This window comes from Geotrypetes seraphini, chromosome 13 (genome assembly GCF_902459505.1).
Source record: "Geotrypetes seraphini chromosome 13, aGeoSer1.1, whole genome shotgun sequence".
NCBI classification, from domain to species: domain Eukaryota; kingdom Metazoa; phylum Chordata; class Amphibia; order Gymnophiona; family Dermophiidae; genus Geotrypetes; species Geotrypetes seraphini.
The window spans coordinates 77,506,788-77,525,638 of record NC_047096.1 but is presented as its reverse complement, the minus strand read 5'-3'; the positions used below and the strand labels follow the sequence as shown (position 1 = coordinate 77,525,638).

The window sequence follows — 18,851 nt, the reverse complement described above, 5'->3', positions numbered from 1 at the left end:
ACCTGGGAGTGATGGTGGACACAACATTGAAGGCGTCGGCGCAGTGCGCCGCAGTCTCAAGGAAAGCAAACAAAATGTTGGGTATCATTAAGAAGGGTATCACAACCAGGAAGGAAGTCATCCTGCCACTGTATCGTGCAATGGTGCGCCCGCATCTGGAGTACTGTGTCCAGTACTGGTCGCCGCACCTCAAGAAGGACATGGCAGTACTTGAGGGAGTACAGAGAAGAGCAACTAAGCTAGTAAAGGGTATGGAAAACCTCTCATATACTGACAGACTGAAAAAGTTGGGGCTGTTCTCCCTGGAAAAGCGGAGACTTAGAGGAGACATGATAGAAACCTTCAAGATCCTGAAGGGCATAGGAAAAGTAGACAGGGACAGATTTTTCAAATTATGGGGAACCACAAGTACAAGGGGGCACTCGGAGAAACTGAAAGGGGACAGGTTTAGAACAAACGCTAGGAAGTTCTTTTTTACCCAGAGGCTGGTGGATACATGGAACACGCTTCCGGAGGCTGTGATAGGCAGGAGCACATTACAGGGCTTCAAAGAAGGTTTGGATAGGTTCCTAGAGGACAAAGGGATTGAGGGGTACAGATAGGAGTAGAGGTAGGTTATAGGGATAGGAGCAAGAGGTAATTATAAAAATAGTCAGGGACCACTGCTCAGGCAATAGGCCTGATGGTCGCTGCGGGAGCGGACCACTGGGTGAGATGGACCTTTGGTCTGTCTCAGCGGAGGCAACTTCTTATGTTCTTATGTTCTGTTTTGATGAAAAAATAAATGGTCATGTTAGGTATTCTGCATCCCTTGCAGTTTTCTAAATGAGGTCGAGACCAGAAGAGAGTCAGATTGGCAATGGAAGTGCAGAGCAATCATGACCATCACAGGTTGTCCACTCCAGAGCTGAATGGTTTCCGGAAGTAACTGTGTCTATGATGAGCTTCAAGAACCAGGCAAAGAGGAGGATCTGCCATGAGGAGAAAAACCCAAGGGTATAGCTCCATTCCAATACTGTTGGTACCTACCAACTCTGAGGAGTCCTTTGCTGAAATGGCTATTATGTCAAGTGGTACAGAGGCCCTGAAAAAAAAATAAAAACCCACAGTGAAAATTCCATGGTCAGTTGCTCTTAACCACTACTTGAATAAAACAATCTGCTCTATTCAGGATGAAGCAGGAATTCAGTACATCCTGCAGATTTCCACAACACTGATGGAGCACCTGTGGAGATAATTATGCATTTTCTGTAGTGGCTATCTCCACCCAAGTATTTACCTCCTTCCTTTCCCCTGTGTACTTGTCGTCCTCCTCTTTTCTGTCCATCTTCTGCCACTCTTAAGGCTGCCTACAACAGGATAAGACATGAGAGGTTTGTTTTCCAGACTTTACTCAGACAAGACTTCTGCATTTGTGCTTCATAAGTAAGAAATCACCAAGACCAGATGGCATTTACCCAAGATTTCTAAAAGAACTCAGTTCTGAACCTACAGACCTACTTCTATAAAATAAGCTGAACACAACACAAATTGGGAATGCGTTAGCACATTTTTCCTTAAATGTGAGCAACAGAACCACGGCAAGGTCCATTCCCATGTCTGTCGGCATTCATACACATTCATACCTGGAGGCACCTATTCTCCTTCCTCTGCCTTACTTGCCTAGAAGAAAAAACAGTGGCACCGAAAGGGCCTTCTATACTGAGACACCACTGTGGGAGAAGCAGGTGCCTTCACACTTTTACACACACTTGCACACTCACATCCACACACATTCATACTCAGTCATACAAACAGGCATACTCTAGAGGTGTATTGAGGCCAGCAGGGCCGAAATACAGCTCCAGGTTTATAAAATATGACATAAGCAAAATAATGTTGATTTTTCCAAAGTAATGCATTATGAACATGGATGCTAAAGCTCAAGCTGTATTTTCCCTACTCACGAGATCATGAAGCAATGGGCCAGAAATTGCCTGATGATGTCACAAACAGGGAAAACACAGCCTGAGCTTTACCATCAATCTTTAATATGCAGCCACTGGAAGGCCAAAAATAAAAAAATATATATTTGCACCCTTGGATCCTTTGGAAAGAACATGGATGCTACAGCTCTTTTTTTAAAAAAAGTATTTATTTGAAAATATTTTACAAGCTATACACTTATTACATGAAAAGCGAAAAGAAATAAATTACAGGAAAACCAGTTGTCCGCCGATGGAGTCAGAGTGCTATATTCTTTGGGAGCTGCAACAAGCAGAGTGGAATTGTCCAAAAGAGAATGATGTGCACTAAAAAAAGTGTCCTTCAATCCGTCTGGTGAAATGATGATCTTTATTGTTCAAACATCAAATTGACTCGACATGCGCATGTTTCGGCCAACAGGCCAAAGTCTACTTTTCCTACCAGAGTGGAGGTTTCTTCAACAGATTTCTGTACCGTTTCATCCAGTCTTTGGAGTAATCTTCAGACTCTGTCAGGATTACCTCCAGGAGAGATGAGGCCACTGCTTCAACCTCATATGGGTGTAGATGGGCTGGAGTAAGTCTTAACAGAGATTTTGGCAGTTGGAACCCAAGCACAGTACCGGGTAAAGCTTTGGATTCTTGCCCAGAAATAGCTAAGAAGAAAAATTTAATAAAATAAAATAAAAAATTTAAATTGAATCAGGTTGGGCAGACTGGATGGACCATTCGGGTCTTTATCTGCCGTCATCTACTATGTTACTATATGATTTTACCTTCATGGCAGAACCTTCTCCCAACTGGCACCCCTCCACAGAGTTAAGATCCGCAACCACTTTGGTGACAGGGCCTTTCTGGTACTCCGTCATTACCTCTGCCGGACACGGAGAAATAACTGGTTCCAGGGGAGAAAGAGCAATTTCACAAGCAGGTGTAGTGTCCAGGTCCTGAGCCGCCGACACCAACAAGTCCTGCATCCTGGACTGTAGCAACATTCTAGAGCTCAGATTGTGATGTCATAATGCCTCATTCCACCAGTGCCTAAGCTTCATCCTCATCTGCAAAAGCCTAAACACTTTAAAATCCTAAGTAGCAACATTCTAGAGCTCAGATTGTGATGTCATAATGCCTCATTCCACCAGTGCCTAAGCTCTGTCTCATCTGCACAAGCCTCAAATACTTTAACATCAGAAGTGTTCGAGGCTTGTGCAGTTAAGGCAGAGCTTACAGGAATGGGCCAGAGACAGCGACAAAACTCACAGGGATGGAACGGGGAAACTGAGTTCCTGTGGGAATGGGAACAAATTTGTTCCTGTGTCATTCTCTATTAGGCACCTAGATCAGTACGCCTAGCTGATCAAGGCGCCTAACTTAATTTTCTCAATTAGTTTAATTGGCGCTGATAATTGAAAGCGTCTTTTAAAAAAACAATTTAAAAGCCATTAAAAAAAATTAATTAGCTAGTAGGTGCCTACCACTTCAAGGTAGGCATCTACACCAAGGCGCCTACCAGCAAGTAGGCATGGCTCAGGCAGATTCAGGGTAGATTTTGTGTATGGTTTGACTTGGGCACCAGTAGATACCTAACTTAGATGCACTCATTTAGGCCAAGAAAACCCTGGCCTAAAAGGCAGGGTGCCTAAGAATTCAATATCTATCTGCTTAGGAGTTGCTAGGCATGATTCTATAAATGGTACCTAGTGGATGATTGACAATCGTGCTCAACAGTGCCTAAGAGTTAGGCGCCATTTATAGAATTAAGGCCAAAAAGTGTATCTGAAGTCAAGAAAACTTAGGACAAGTACGTTGGATCTCTAAGGGAGATGAAGGGATAGTAGATGGCATGGTTAGGCAGACTAGATAGGCCACATGGTCTTTATCTGACTTTATTTTTCTCTGTTTCTACAGTGGATTCAAGAAAGCTTGGGACATGCATGTTGGATCTCTAAGGAAGAGGAGGGGATAGTAGCAGTGGCATAGCAAGGGTGAGTAGCACCCCTCGCCTGCCTTCTTCTCCGACCCCTGCTCCTTCCCGACCCCCCACACCTTTTTGATTTTCCTGGCGTGAGCAACAGCAAACTTGCTGCCGTGTCATGTCAGCTATCCCTCTGACATCACTTCCTAGGCCCGGAAGTGACATCAGAGAGAGGTGACACCGATGCGAGCAGCAGGTTCGTAATGCTGCTTGCGCAGGGAAAAATTAAATAGGTATGAGGGATGGGAAGGGGCACACGCATGCAGCAAGGGGGGGGTTGGGAAAGAGCAGGGGGTTGGCGAGAAGGGTGGGTGCCTGAGCCCCTTACAAGACCGCATCTGGGGAAGACCGCCCCCCCCCTCCCCTTACTACACTACTGGATAGTAGATGGCATGGTTAGTCAGACTAGAGAGGCCACATGGTCTTTATCTGCCTTCATTTTTCTGTTTCTACAGTATGTAAATCAAAGTCCTAACCACAACCTTTTTGAAAAGCTGTGGCAAAGCGTCAGGTTCATATAAGGAGGCCCTCAAATGACACAGAGAGGAAACAGCTCTGTATGGAAGAATAAACCAAAATTTTTCTATGGTGATGTGAGAAACCTAACAGTTACAGGAAATATTTAACTGAAGTTTTATTCCTGCTCATGGAAGTGTGAAACTTAACTAAATGAAAATGTTACATATTTTTCACACAATACTGTTAAATCAATAATCAAAATGCATCTTTGTCTGAAATGCGTATTCATTGGGGTTATCTTTCTCTCTTAACAGGGTTTAGATTACAATCCGATCATGTTGTCAGTATTAATTATTCTAAAATACAGAACATGTCACAATTTTTTTTTTTTTACAGCACTGTAGTAACCAAGTTGTCTTTTGTTCAGGTTGTGAATTTTAGTGCTAGAGACAGTGGCTGGTTGGGAGCAGATTTCAAAATCCTAAACCAAGAACAGAAACCATATTTAAAATATTTTTATTAGAGGAATGGTCAGTGCCGGATTTAGACCATTTACACCATATCGTATACCCTAGAAACAATGCATAAATTGAATTTTTAACATACATTTAGCATGCATTGATATATGTATAAATAATGCTGACAAAATTAGTCATTTAGATCACTTTTATCAAAATACGCTGGCTTTTATAAAGCCGTGCTAGAGGTTTCTACCATGGGTCAGCAAGGTAAATGCTCCAATGCTCATAGAATACTGCAGCTTTGTAGGAAAAGCCCATAAATAATCATTTGTTTGCTTAAAATATTACCTATATTCATTACATATAAGCCATTTTAAAAGTACAGTTGAAAGTAATTCCATCTCTCGAACATTTAAATAAGTTTGATAAGAAGTCACATTAAATTTTCAGAGCCCCCCCCCCAAATTCTGAACTTTTTTGAGGCCCCTGCAGGGTGTGACACCCTAAGCTGTAGCTTATTTAGCTTATAGGTAAATCTAGCACTGAGAATGGTTGAAGGTGTACTGAGAGTTAACCCCCTCTTTTACTAAAGCCAGCAGTGCAGGCCGGCGCAGTAAATTATCCGATGCCATAGGAATTACTGGTAAGTGGGTGTCGGAACATTTGCAGCACTTGGCTTTGTAAAAGGGGGCCTAAGCCTATTATGGCTGAAGATACGGGGGTTATATGAACTAAACGGGGTTTCCTATGTTTGGATCTTTGAGGAGAGGCTCATTTCTGTTTTTTTGTTATTTTTTTTTGTAAGAAAATCAATTAGAGAAGGCTGTTCTTTTCCCATATAAAAACATCTCTGGGAGAGAAACAAACACAATGGAAATGCAAAAAGCAAAAATGTGTAGCTGAAAACAGGAGAATGAGAACTATTACTATTATTCAGGTACCTGTAGAAACCAATAGCCTGTCTGATAATAACATCTTTATTTGGTACAATTATTTTGCAAGATTGTACAAAGAGGACTACATTCATGCAGTATGGCCAGGTTTTTACTATTTTTTTTTTCTTTTGTTACTAAGCTTGGTGTAATAAATGCAAGCACTTTTAAAGCTGTGCTCTAGAATCACTCAAAACATGTGAAATTTTTTGAAGTTAAGGAAAACTACATTTGATAATTCAGCTCTTATTATTTATATTTCAGCATTTCCCAATTGTCTTGCATTTCCAATATTTCTGAGTTTCACTAGAATGTTTCCAAAGAATGTTTTTGTAAGCATTAATAATAAAATCAAGCGAATTTGCCCTATGCCACAATTTTTTTTTTACTTTCTATTCTGCATTTTCTGCTGTTGCATGCTTATAAACATGGTAAATGAAAGCCTTTTAGTGACACCGAATTCCTCAACTAGCGTCCCTCCAACTTCACCATCAACTCCATTCTCCCCTCCCCCCAATCCAGCTGCACTAGACGGTATATTTTAGTCTTTTTACTCACAGCTTGATTTTTTTGAATGCCCCTCCTCCACTATCTAATTTATCATTAGCACCCAGACACTAAACTAATTAAATGTTACTATCGTCCCCTTGTCATTTAACCACATAGGATCTCGACAAAATATCAGAAATCATTGACTGAGGGCTGCTACATGCATTCCTTTGAGTCTCTTCGGCTGTTAACTCTCGGCCCACCATTTTACAAAAGCAAAAAAGAAAGACCATTTTGCTTAAAATGTAACCTTTCTAATTTAAATGCTTCTTCCTAGTCTGAATTGAAAGATGATCCGTATGTTAGCTGCGCTTTGCTCTTATCTCAATCTTCACAAATCTTTAGCTGAAGTTTGTTGCAGCCTCTGGGTTATAAACCGAACCAGTTTCCGAAGGGGATTCACATAGCCCCCAGCCCCCCACTCCCTAGGGCTGTTTAGTTTGTTTTTGCTTTTTTATTTTTTTTTTTTTTTACTATTTAGTTCATTTGGTTTATTTCCACGATAAAAACAAGAGGGCTTATTTTCTTTTGAATTTTGAACTACAAGAGAGTGGGGTTTTTTTGAGGCTAGAGTAATTCGAATATCTCTTTCTGGCCTTTGCAGACTCTCTTGGTTGTAACTGCTAACTAACATCTTGTTGACATGCCAAGTGCTGCTGTTTCCTTTAGATTCCCAGTCCTTAAAATATATATACACACATATATATAATTTTTTTTCCTATGGATATGTTTTTTTGCCACTATTTTTTTTTTTTTTTTTACTGGAAAATACACATCTTTTAAAAGTTCATTCCATGAGATGCCGACACGTTTGGAAATATAAACAGATGTGCCAGCGCCTAACCAACAAAATCAGCAGAACGTACTATTAATTTTTTATTTTTTATTTTAAACTATTAAGATAATGAAATAAAGAGCCTAGATTTTAAAAATAAACTTATAGAGAAAGCATGAAAGTAAGAAAAACTGGGAAAATGTCACAAATAAGGACAGAGAAAGAGATGAGGTTTTTTTTTTTTTAAGGAATAGGATCCGAGGAGAAATAGAGAATAAGATAAAGTAAACCCATGAAGATGAAAAATTAAACTGCAAAAAAAAATAGATCATCCTACAGAACCCTTTTTCCTAAAAAGGTTTTATTACTTTCTCAGATTCAGTATTGCACACAAGATGAAAATATTTTTTATATTCACATACATAATAAAAGCTTCCAATAAATAAATTTACAGTAACTGAATAATTCAAAATATACAAAGAAAAAAGACACCAACCTAGCAATGAACTTGTCATCATAATGCGAACAACACAGTCAAGCGTACAAATAATTTTTTTTAATGTCAAGAAGGTTATCACTGAATGGGGGACCATCAGGGTTAAAGTACCCCCAACATCTGGAGACTCAGCATTGACAAGCTGCAGATGTTTTCAGCCTTTAGCTTTCCTTTCAACATGCCTTTTGTTTAGTTGAATACATCTCTCCTGAGATAAACTATCTACAAACGATGTTCCATAAGGCCATTCCCATCTCTGAAAGGGAGAGAAGTGATCACATATTTCTAACTGAAAGTTTCCAAACATTCTTTCACATTATTTCAGAATGGTAGTGTTAAGTTGTTTTTCCCCCACATAAATGTACAATGAGAAAATCCTGATCTGTGTCTTTAAAATGAAGGCGTAGAACTACCTCCCCCCACTTTGGATTGATCAGTAAAACAGGTCAAGTCTGCATTAACCCTCCTTCCTGCAGAGTTCAAGTCATTTACATGAAAAGTAAGAGCTTTCTCTGTTCTCCTGAACTACATATCCAATTATGCAGCCAGAATTTTTTTTAAATGACAACGCATGGGAAAAGACAAATGCTGTACCTTTTCCAGAAACTTTAAGGACAATTTACACAGCTGCACTTCCTTTACAGATTTCAACAGTTCACCAGAATATACCTATTTTGAAGCAATATTTTCTGTTACATATATATATATATATATATATATATATATATATTTTAGCATGTTCAGACATTTGACATGAGGCAATAAATGTGAAAGGACATCAAAAATGTGAGATAAAGGTACAGCTTGAGACAAAGTCGCTGAAGCATTATAGGGAATTCTGGTCTCTGTTTACAGTAACTTTACCATAAACAAACGGGAGGGGGAGGGGGAACCTTTGAAAACAGGTTCCAGAGTTGTCCTTTTCTTTCTTTTAAAAGAAATAGCATAGTTTTCAAAATAGCCATTTCTTCCTTATGTAGGGAATGTCTAAAATTATATATATATATATATATATATATTTTTTTTTTTTTTTAATCACTCAGTTTTCATCACCAAGCATATTCCATTTTCTGATACACATTCTTTCAATATTCAGTCTAGATTATAGGAGGTAAAATTGTTTTGGCATTATGCCAACATTGTAACGCTTCATTTTCTGGGGGGGGGGGGGGAAATCTTTCTATATAATTACATAAATATATACATTTTATTTTCAGGACAGACTTTTTCTAACTATGTAAACATCCCAGAAAACTCCTCCTCTCAAGTATCAGGAGTATGTGACTCTTCAAGGATCGAGGTATATGGGTCACTCTACCTTTTTCTTCCAGTGTCACACGTCATATTTGGTCATTTTGATGAGAAAAATAGCATTTTATTACGTTTTTCTGAGGTATGTGTATTTTACTTCATTGAAATGTATCAACACTTTAGAACTAGGAAAACAATATTCCATTGTTCCTGCAATACAATTGTATCTATTTCCGCCATCTTAATAGTTTCCAAACAGTTTGAACATAAGCACATTATAAGAAAAGCCTTTGCACAGGATAAAATATTTGAATCAAAGAGACCCGGAACCAAATAGGTTCCACACTGACAGCTTACAAATATTATAGTTTTGCATTGGAATGACAGACTTCTTGTATTTCTCATGACTATTTCAAATGTACTGAATATCTTAACAGAGCATTTTAATAATTAAAAAAGCTGTTACAATCCACACGTGTATATACAGGGTAGTTTGAAAAGTTTGGTAAAGAAGCAAGTTAAACAAAGTATCTTCCTCGAGGGCTATACATACTCTTAGTCCAGCAGTTTTGGGGTGTGTTTTTTTAAGCTATTTTTCCTATGATATTAAAAAAAAAAAACCTGGAAATTCTCTGGACTTTAGCCCTCCATGGAGACTACTTGGTTTTGGGGGGAGGGTTTTAATCAACCTTTTCAAAACCACCTTCATTATATGCACATTGTATCTGAGGCAGTGATAACTGAAAGACTGCAACAAAAAAAGAGGTATTTCAGTTTAGTTTTGTATTTCTGTCCCTTTTCTTTCACATAGGATACTGATTAATATGTCCCCGTGTCCCTAAGACTCGGAAGGCCAGTGTGTGTAAAGCAAATAGAAGCTTCTGTCTTGGTTTACTACAGTATCCACAAAATAAGTTACCAACTAAGTTGCAGAAAAAACAAAGGCCAAGCAATCTACAGGCTGAGGTGGGAAATAACTTTCAGGAAATGGGCAGTGTTGCCATGTTTCCAACCAGATCATAAACTTCAAGATTATAAACAGCAGTTAGTTACAATGCAAGTTTTTTTGTTTTTTTTTTTTTTGCTTGCTCCATCCTAAAACAGAATAAACACAGGCATTGCCAAGGAAACCAAAATAGTATTATTTAGGAATAGTTGGAGTCTGCAAATTCAATGTGTTTTGCTTTTTTTAAGCACCAATGGAATTAACCTTTGAAAGGGTATAAAGTTTAATCATAAGTCTGTTTGTTTTTTTAATTATGCCTTTATGCACCATTTTATAAGCTAAACTGAACTTTTTTTTTTTTTTGCATTGCTTCCTAAGATATACAAAAAAAAACCTGAGGGTTTTATACATCTTAAAAAGAATGCAATTTTGGGAAACAGAGGGTAAAATGAGCATGATTCACACTATATTAAAAATATATATATATTCACCTTTCTTTTCATCGGCTGGGTCCAAGGTTTCAACTTGAAATAGGGTTTAAAGGGCCAGTGTATGTTTAATGATAGAACAATCATAAATAGGTTGACATGACTTAGAAAACTACAGATTTACCAGAGGGGTTAAAGTAGGATACAGGCTTTTCAGCAAACTTCCTGGCCTTTGTAGTTCGCCCCTAGCTTTATAAATGATTCTACACTTTAGGTGAGAAAATCCTCCATGATGTGTGACTCTAATAGTCATATGTAGACGCAATAATTTCAGATGATCTTGGGGAGGAGGGGGGGGGGAACCTTTCTGCATAATAAAATAACCTTTTAGTATCTTTGTTTTCAATTTTCATAAAACATCCTGCAGAAGAACCGAAATCCCAATTTCTTTGGTGTCTTGAAAAGTAGAAAGGAGGCGGGTGGGGGGGGGGTGGGGATGTTAAATATGCCGTTTTGCATTTGTTTTGTTGTGGTCCGAACTGTAGCTACGGGAAAGCAGCCTGGTTAATTTGCAGCAAAGAAAGCGCTCCGCCCAGTCGGTGATTACTAACCACAACTCGTAAAACACTGTTGTATACTTAAGCGTAAAAAGCCAGGGTTTCAGTCTTCAGACGATGTTGCATTAGTGCTAGAGATGGAACACTGACTTGGTACAGAATATTCAATGGGAAGGGGTAAAATACGGACCTGATGGACCTCGCGGATCTAAACCCACACGGCTTTAAAAATCTGAGGTCTGTGTCCGTGCCGCTCGTAGTTTCTGTCTCTTACAGACCTCTATGACATTTTAGCTCTAACGGATCCGTCTCAGCATAGGGAGGGAAAAGTATTAGGATCCGTCAGTGCTAAAATCTCATTGAGGTTTGTAAGAGACAGAAACTACGAGCGGCACGGACACAGACCTCAGATTTTTAAGGACGTGCGGTTTTAGATCCGTGAAGTCCGCGTTTTACCCCTTCCCATATTCAATCAATTTTTGAGTAACTGTGAAACTAGAAAATCTCAGCTGATATTTTTTTCCTCCTGTATATAACATAGTAGATGACGGCAGATAAAGACCCAAATGGTCCATCCAGCTAAGTTTTCTTCTTAGCTATTTCTGGGCAAGAATCCAAAGCTCTACCTGGTACTGTGCTTGGGTTCCAACTGCCGAAATCTCCGTCAAAACCTACTCCAGCCCATCTACAGCCTCCCAGCCACTGAAGCCCTCTCCAGCCCATCCTCCCCCAAACGGCCAGTACTGGCCTTAGTTCAATATTTAATATGATTTTCTGATTCTAGATCCTCTGTGTTCATCCCACGCTTCTTTGAACTCAGTCATCCTGGGCTCTGTGCTAGCTGAGAGAAAAGTTCACAAAGGACATTGAATTCACAAATGTCCCTGTATCTGCTGTTCACACTTCCTATGTGGAGCGGAAACGACACTTCAGCGGTCCTCAGTCCTCTAAGGGATAGCTGCGAAATTTGAGACTGGGGGGCACGGGAATGGCATTGCCCCCAAGCTGCCATCTCCATATCGGGTGAGTTTTCCCAACTGTCGAAGACTTGGCGGCACCCAAGGAATACGCAGGGCACAGATCTCCGTCTTCCCCCACCACCAGAGAAGGGGTGCAAGGAAAATTTGCGATGAGACTAAACACCTTTTTAACTGGCGCTGCCAAAGCGTTCGAATTGGTGGCTCCCTTCCTGGCGTTTTTCCTTTCCCTCTTTTGTGCTCTCTCCTTGCAGGAGCTTTGTTGCCTTTCCGCTTCAGTAGCTTTGGAAAGTGGTCTCCTTTTGGAATTCCTGGCCGAGCCACTGCCTTTGAAAGCTTTGCCGGCTGCTCTCTTGGACTTGGCAGGTTTGTATTCTGCTGTTTTACAACGTCTTCGGCTTTTCTTATAAAGTCCAAGGCCCAAAGTTTTCCCGTCCACGCTGAAGCCTTTCGCATAACACCAGAGCTTCGATTGCCTGATCAGCCTGTCAAAGTGCTCCCTCCTGGGCTCCACCGAGTCCTGCTGCTGGGAGGCGGACGCCGTGCAGATCGGGCTCCCCGGTGGCATCTCCGGGGCTGGAGGCTGAACGGGCGAGGAGCTGGGGCTGGCAGCCGCCTCTTGAGGCTTCAGACCTTCGCTCTTTCTCCCGTCCCCGGTCCCCGAAGGGCTTCTTGGTTGCGACGGCTTCAAGGGGGGACCCGGCTCTGCGCAGCCCTTGCGAGCCTTTCTCCACTCGGCGTATCTCTGGTCCGGGACCCCCTGGCTCGGGGCCCAGAACTGCTGCGAGAGCAGCAGAAGGCCGGGGTCCCGCTGCTCCGGAGCCCGGGGCTGCAAGAAGCCCGGCAGAGCCGCCTGGCGGTAGCGGATGCTCTGCACCGAGTCGCCGCTGCTCTCCGACTCCGAGGCCGAGCTGCAGCTGCCGTCCTCCTCGCTACCCGAGCCCGGCCCGGCTTTGGGCCCCGAAGACTCGCTGGAGGACGAAGCGTCCCAGCTGCTGTCCGAGTCGCTGGAGTAGCCTCTCTGGGCGGCGGGGAGAAGGCGCTGCCGCCGGGGAGGGGACTCGAGGAACGGGAAGGCGGGGGCGGCGGCCCGGTGACAGTGCCCTCTTCTGCGGGGGACCGGGGAGGCGTTGATCCTGACGCCCTGGTGCGCTTCGGCGGGGGCCGCCTTGGGGAAAGGGCCCGGGGGGGCGCCGGGGCTCAGTCCCCGGCAGAAGGCGCAGAGCACCTGCAGGTCCTCCTTGGCGATGAGGGAGCACTGCACGGCCCGGCTCGGCACCGAGCGCATGGACTTCAGGGTGCGCAGCTCCCGCAGGTCGCAGCGGCGGCTCTTGATCTTCAGGGTCTCCATCTTTTTGCTGATGGTTGTCCTCGGGATGTCTTTGAACAGGTCGCTGAGCACCTGGGCCAGAGCGAACATCTGCCGCCCGTTCACCTGCAGGTAGCCCAGGCTGATGCCCTCGATCTCCTGGTAGCCCACGCGGAAGTCGCCCGAGACGGCCATGCTCTCCGGGGCCAGCTCAGAAGCATGTCTCGGAGCCCCGGCGAGTTCTCAGCCCGCCCGCCTCGCCTCACCTTTGCACTCTGCGCCCCCCCCCCCCCCCGAGCCACTGCACTACCTTCCAGGAGGTGCCACCCACGCTCTCCTCTCCTCTTACAGCTCATTGGCTAGTTTGCACTTGCAACGTCACAGTACGCCAACCTTTAACACCCCCCCCCCCCCGAATAGAATCCGGATAAATGGGGATACAGTATAAATATACGGATGGCACGGGGGGGGGGTTTCAGATAACGTATCTGTGTGTGTCTTTTTAGTTTAATTGAGCCAGTGATTTATTTTTACAAACTTAGCTTTTCTATCATCACATTTTCTAGAGTTTTTGTACAGAAATGTAACAAATGCTTTTGTGAAGGGTTTTCCTATGCCTGGTGAATCTTTCTCCTTCTTCCCCCCCTTTACCCTCATTTTGTGAAACTAAATATGAAGGGATGGGAGAAAGTAATTCCTGTTTCAAATTTTAATCTAGCTAAGCTTTTTCTGTAATTTAAAGCCCAGTAGATTAGTAAATTTTGCCTTTCAATAAAACATAATTTGTTCAACTAGACAACAGAGGGAAATTTAGATTCTATTAGCTTCTATTTTACCAAAACAAGAGAGTTTCTGTCAAATTCTGTCATTAAAAAAAAAAACCACTTGAGGATTTTTTGTTTCCCTTGAACTTGAAAGAAAGCCATCAGTGTATCGGGAAGGAAAAAGCAGAAATGTTATTTTCCCAAACCGGAAGCAACTTACAAGCGCCTTCCAGTTTTCCCAAAATCCGAAATGCACATCTATCTACTAACCAGGATTGAGGCATAGGCAACTGCCTAGGGTGACACATTTAGAAGGTGCCAAATACCCATGCTAAAGAGGATCCTGTTCCTTTTTGCTTTAGGGTCTCCAGCTTCAAAGTGGCGCAGCTCAAACGTTCTAAAATTCCCCAATTTTGCTCCAAAATGGGCCAACATCTTAAATCTGACCCTGCGCATGTCATAGAGAACTGCACATCTTATACCCAACTCAAAAAGTTTATTTTCACAGTTCCAGCTCCTGATCCCAAGGAGTAGACAGTATACACAGAGTTTGTCATGCGACAAAAGTAGTTATTTTTAAATTATACTTTATAGTTTGTTATGATTTAATATACTACCCTTCCCAAGCTAAAATAAAATGTAAAATATAAGAAAAGAATTGCAATTTAAACATAGGACAATAATCAATCATACACCAATAGACAGAATGAAGTAAAATTCACCCTTGTAACACTGGGTCTAATAGATTTAAATACTCTTTTGTGAGTATTGGACTATATGCAAAACTAATACAGAGACTGGCTGTATTTTGCAAGCGGTTGCAATGCATGGGGAAAATCACAAAACAGCAAAATGCATCACTTTTGCATAGAACTGGATATTTGCAGGGTTTTTATTAGATTATGCTCTTTTGCAAGAGAATAAATTTAAAAATTGCATTTGAATACATCATCTTCCCAGCCTGTAAAACAATCTTCAGACGATCTTCCTGAGGGGGAGGGGCAGGGAGCCGTGCCCGGGTTCTGGTACTCTGGTTAAAGGGGCGTGTTGGGACATGCCACCCCCCAGACCCTTGCTGGCATGGCAGGATCGGGGGCCGAATATTATTGGTATTGGTTTAAGGTGTAGCTCGGGAAACTGTTTTTTGTTATGTAAGTGTTAAATTAATGGTTTGTTAATAAACAGAGCTGCGGCTATTTATCCATATACGTGAGTGGTGTGATTATTGAGGGGAGTTTAGGCGAGGATGGGGTGGGGGAGAGTGAGCAGGCCAATACATATCCCGCAGTTATACTCTTTTGTGAGTATTGGACTATATGCAAAACTAATACAGAGACTGGCTGTATTTTGCAAGCGGTTGCAATGCATGGGGAAAATCACAAAACAGCAAAATGTGTCACTTTTGCATAGAACTGGATATTTGCAGGGTTTTTATTAGATTATGCTCTTCTGCAAGAGAATACATTTAAAAATTGCATTTGAATACATCATCTTCCCAGCCTGTAAAACAATCTTCAGACAATCTTCCTGAAGGCTAAATGATCAACATAAAATTATGAATTTACTGCTTGCCTACCTATGAAACTTCAAATGCACTTCAGTTTGGCCTAACTTGTAGTATAGATAGGTGGGTTTGCACTCTTTGCTGAGATAAAATTACATATTTATGAAAAATGTCATCAACATCAAACCTACTTCCTTGATTCTTTTAGCTTGTAAGTACAATCATAAATCTATTTCCCTTTTCATGAAGTATTTCATAGTGGCTGATAGTTTGCAAAATATTGCAGGATAAAGAATGTTTTAAGAAATAAACTAAGACGTCATTTAAGCTTCCCTCCTGTTCTGTTTTAGAAATTGAAAAGACAAAATCTGTAAAGCTAATATAAAAAAAATAAATCAATTAACATAGGTGAAATGATAAAATGTAGTTCACTACACAGATGGGGCTAATAAATATTTTCTCTTTTTTTCTAAATGTGCTAACTAAATTGCTTTCTGGTCTTGAAAGCAGAAAAGAGTAGCCCGAGAGCTTGTCTCGATGGGCGTATTGTAACACGGGGCTGGGAGGCCCATGTGTCGCCCACGAGGCAGGTTGGGGGGAGGGACAGTAGCAGGGGAGAGTTAGGGAGGTAATAAGGAAGGAGTGGTTAGCGCCAAAAGGCGGGTATAGGATTAGGCCTGCGGGATGATTGACGGCGTGGGGGAGTTTATAAAACCGGGACCTTGGAGGACTCGGTTTTCTAAGGTCCTCCAGGGCGTTTTTTCCGCCACCCGCCCGGCCTTGTGTTGGTGGCCACAGCAGCTCGGGAGGGCAGGTCTCCCAAGCTATTCCGGCGATGAGCGGTGGGCCAGCTGGGAAAAGTGCCTTGGGGGTCAGGTGACCCGGGTTAAAGGGCATGAGGTCATGCCACCCCTCAGACTCTTGCTGATTGTGGCGGGGTCGGGGGCAATATTTGATGTTTACGCTGGGTAGCTCGGGAGGAACTTGCTGATGTTCAATGTGTTAATAATGTTAATAGATGCAAAGTTAATTTATTTGCTATTGTGGATTAATAAAGAGCTGCGGCTATATTCCATAATATTGTGGTGTTGTTTTATTAGTGGTCGGGTCAGGAGAAAGAGCGGGTGTGTTGACAGCAGCAGGGACTATCCAGATCCCGCTGTTACGGGTCTGAATCAAGTGAGGACAGCAGACTTGTTTTTATACAAAACAAATTCCAGACAGAAAGGATTTGAGCCTTTTTAGGTGAAACCATACCTCGGCAGAAAATATTTACGCATCTAATGGGTACCTGAATCTAAGGGCTCCTTTTACTAAGGTGCGCTAGCGTTTTTAGCGTACGCTAAACCCGCGCTACGCTTCTAGAACTAAGGCCAGCTCAATGCTGGCGTTAAGGTCTAGCGCGCATGGCAATTCAGGGCGCGCTATTCCACGCGTTAAAGCCCAAACGCACCTTTGTAAAAGGAGCCCTAAAAGACACACAGAGGAGCTGAGGACGATCAGACCCATTCTGAGAACTGAAGGCTCTTCCTAAAATTTTAAGAAAAGGGTGTGCTGTGTGGGGGTCCTTCCAGTTTATCTGCTTTGTGTCTGAGGCATCAATCTTGATCTCTAGTTGGATAATCACAGTTTGATTTACAGAAGAAAGACCAAAGATATAATAAAATCTTCTGGGTTGTACGTAAATTAGGAAACCGCTATATCAGACGTCAACCCCCATCCCAACCTCTCTACACAACCAGATAGATGCAGAAGGTAAATACCATAGACAGAGGGAGAAAATGGTCATGGGCTACTTTTTGACCCACAATAACCAGTATTTCCAGATAGAGGCTTCAAACCAATACTTGCTCTCCCTCCCCCCCTCTCTCTCTCTCTCACTGATAGGGTTGGTAAGTGGGGTGCCTATAGGTCTCTCTGCCCCCCCCCCCCAATTATGGCAGTATGGAGTGAGTGGATTTCCTGTCCCTGGCTTATGAGTTCAATTGTTCTCTTTCTCCTCCTTCCCCAGTGACTTTTGACCCCTGAATGGTGGCTTCCCCTGTCACAAGTTGTCCAGGTTGCTCTACTCCCTACTCTAGAACAGGCTGTCTCTCTTTTTCTGAGAAAGAAAGAGAGAAAGAAATATACTTACACTTCCTCCGTATTCGCAGTTTTCAGTATTCGATTATTCACGTTTTTTTAGCTTGCTGGCTCCTCACCCCAAATTACATCAGTTTGCATAGAGAAATCGCTGATTCCAAGTGTTTACAGAGAAAATTCGCTGATTCATAGTAACATAGTAACATAGTAACATAGTAGATGACGGCAGATAAAGACCCGAATGGTCCATCCAGTCTGCCCAGCACTTTCTTCACCATGTTTTGCCTCTCCTTCAGGAAGAGACCAGGTCTCCCACCATGTTATTCGCGGTTTCACTATATTCACGACGGTTTTTAATAGAAAACAGCAAATAACATATGAAAAAGTTATTCGCGGTTTTTCTGTATTTGCAGTTCTGTTAATCCCCCTATCACAGCGAATACGGAGGGAGAAGTGTACTCTGTCTTTGACTCTCCATTAATAAACCGCAAGAAAACTTAAGGGGCTCTTTTACTAAATTGCATGAGGTGCATCTAACACAGTAAAATAAATTAGTCCCACAGGAGGAACTCAAAAATCTGCAAATGTTAACTGCAGTGTTAAAATATTTTTCTAATTTTTGTTTTTTTTTTAAGAGTATGCCAGGGATATAGAGCAGACAAAACTCAAACTGAAACTGGCATGTGCAGTATTTCATATATCCTGAAGCTATCTTCAAACAGTGCTCAGAGCTGTAGATGTCAGACCAGACAGCGGGTCGAGCCCAAACAGTAAGATGTCTTTATATCAACTCTCAATCATTGCACATGTTCACTTTCTGCCCCAGGCCAATAATTTCATGCGTATATATGGTAACAATCTAACTTATCTGCTCTCCTTTGGATTTCTTTGGATTCTGACGCATTTCACAACCGCTGCTTCAGAAAACCCGTAATATGGAAACTTTCACTCTCTTCATTTGGTAAGTGGTCTCGTTCTTGAATGATTCCATTCCTCTTCATCCAACATACAGGAGGGTGAGGAATGGAATCATTCAAGAACGAGACCACTTACCAAATGAAGAGAGTGAAAATTTTCGTATTACGGGTTTTCTGAAGCAGCTGTTGCGAAATACGTCAGTACCCAAAGAAATCCAAAGGAGAGCAGATAAGTTAGATTGTTACTATATACACATTAAATAACAGCGGGATCTGGATAGGCCCGCTTCTCCCTCTACCAATACCCCTTCCCCTCACCACACCCCCGAACTCCTGTCACATTACCACACAGACACTTGTTGGCGAAAACTTAGCTGCAGCCCTGTTTATTGGTATTAATAAGGCTAACAAATTAACAAGCATAACAAATGTCCCAAGCTACAGTAGAATATCAAATTATAGCCCCTGACCCAGCCATGTCAGCAAGGATCTGAGGGATGGCATG

At 42.1% G+C, this 18,851-nt stretch overlaps 1 protein-coding gene across 1 annotated transcript; it reads right to left on the bottom strand.

Annotated features, from left to right (window-relative positions):
• Positions 1-11,516: 11,516 nt before the first annotated feature.
• Positions 11,517-13,341, bottom strand: EPOP (elongin BC and polycomb repressive complex 2 associated protein). Its single transcript, XM_033918919.1, has one exon. It carries the CDS (start codon positions 13,272-13,274, stop codon positions 11,733-11,735), a length of 1,542 nt encoding a protein of 513 aa, XP_033774810.1. The 5' UTR covers positions 13,275-13,341; the 3' UTR covers positions 11,517-11,732.
• Between the last annotated feature and the right edge of the window lie 5,510 nt (positions 13,342-18,851).

Coding starts and splice junctions, on each gene's coding strand:
- EPOP (XM_033918919.1), bottom strand. CDS start 13,274: ATGGCCGTCTCGGGCGACTTCCGCGTGGGCTACCAGGAGATCGAGGGC.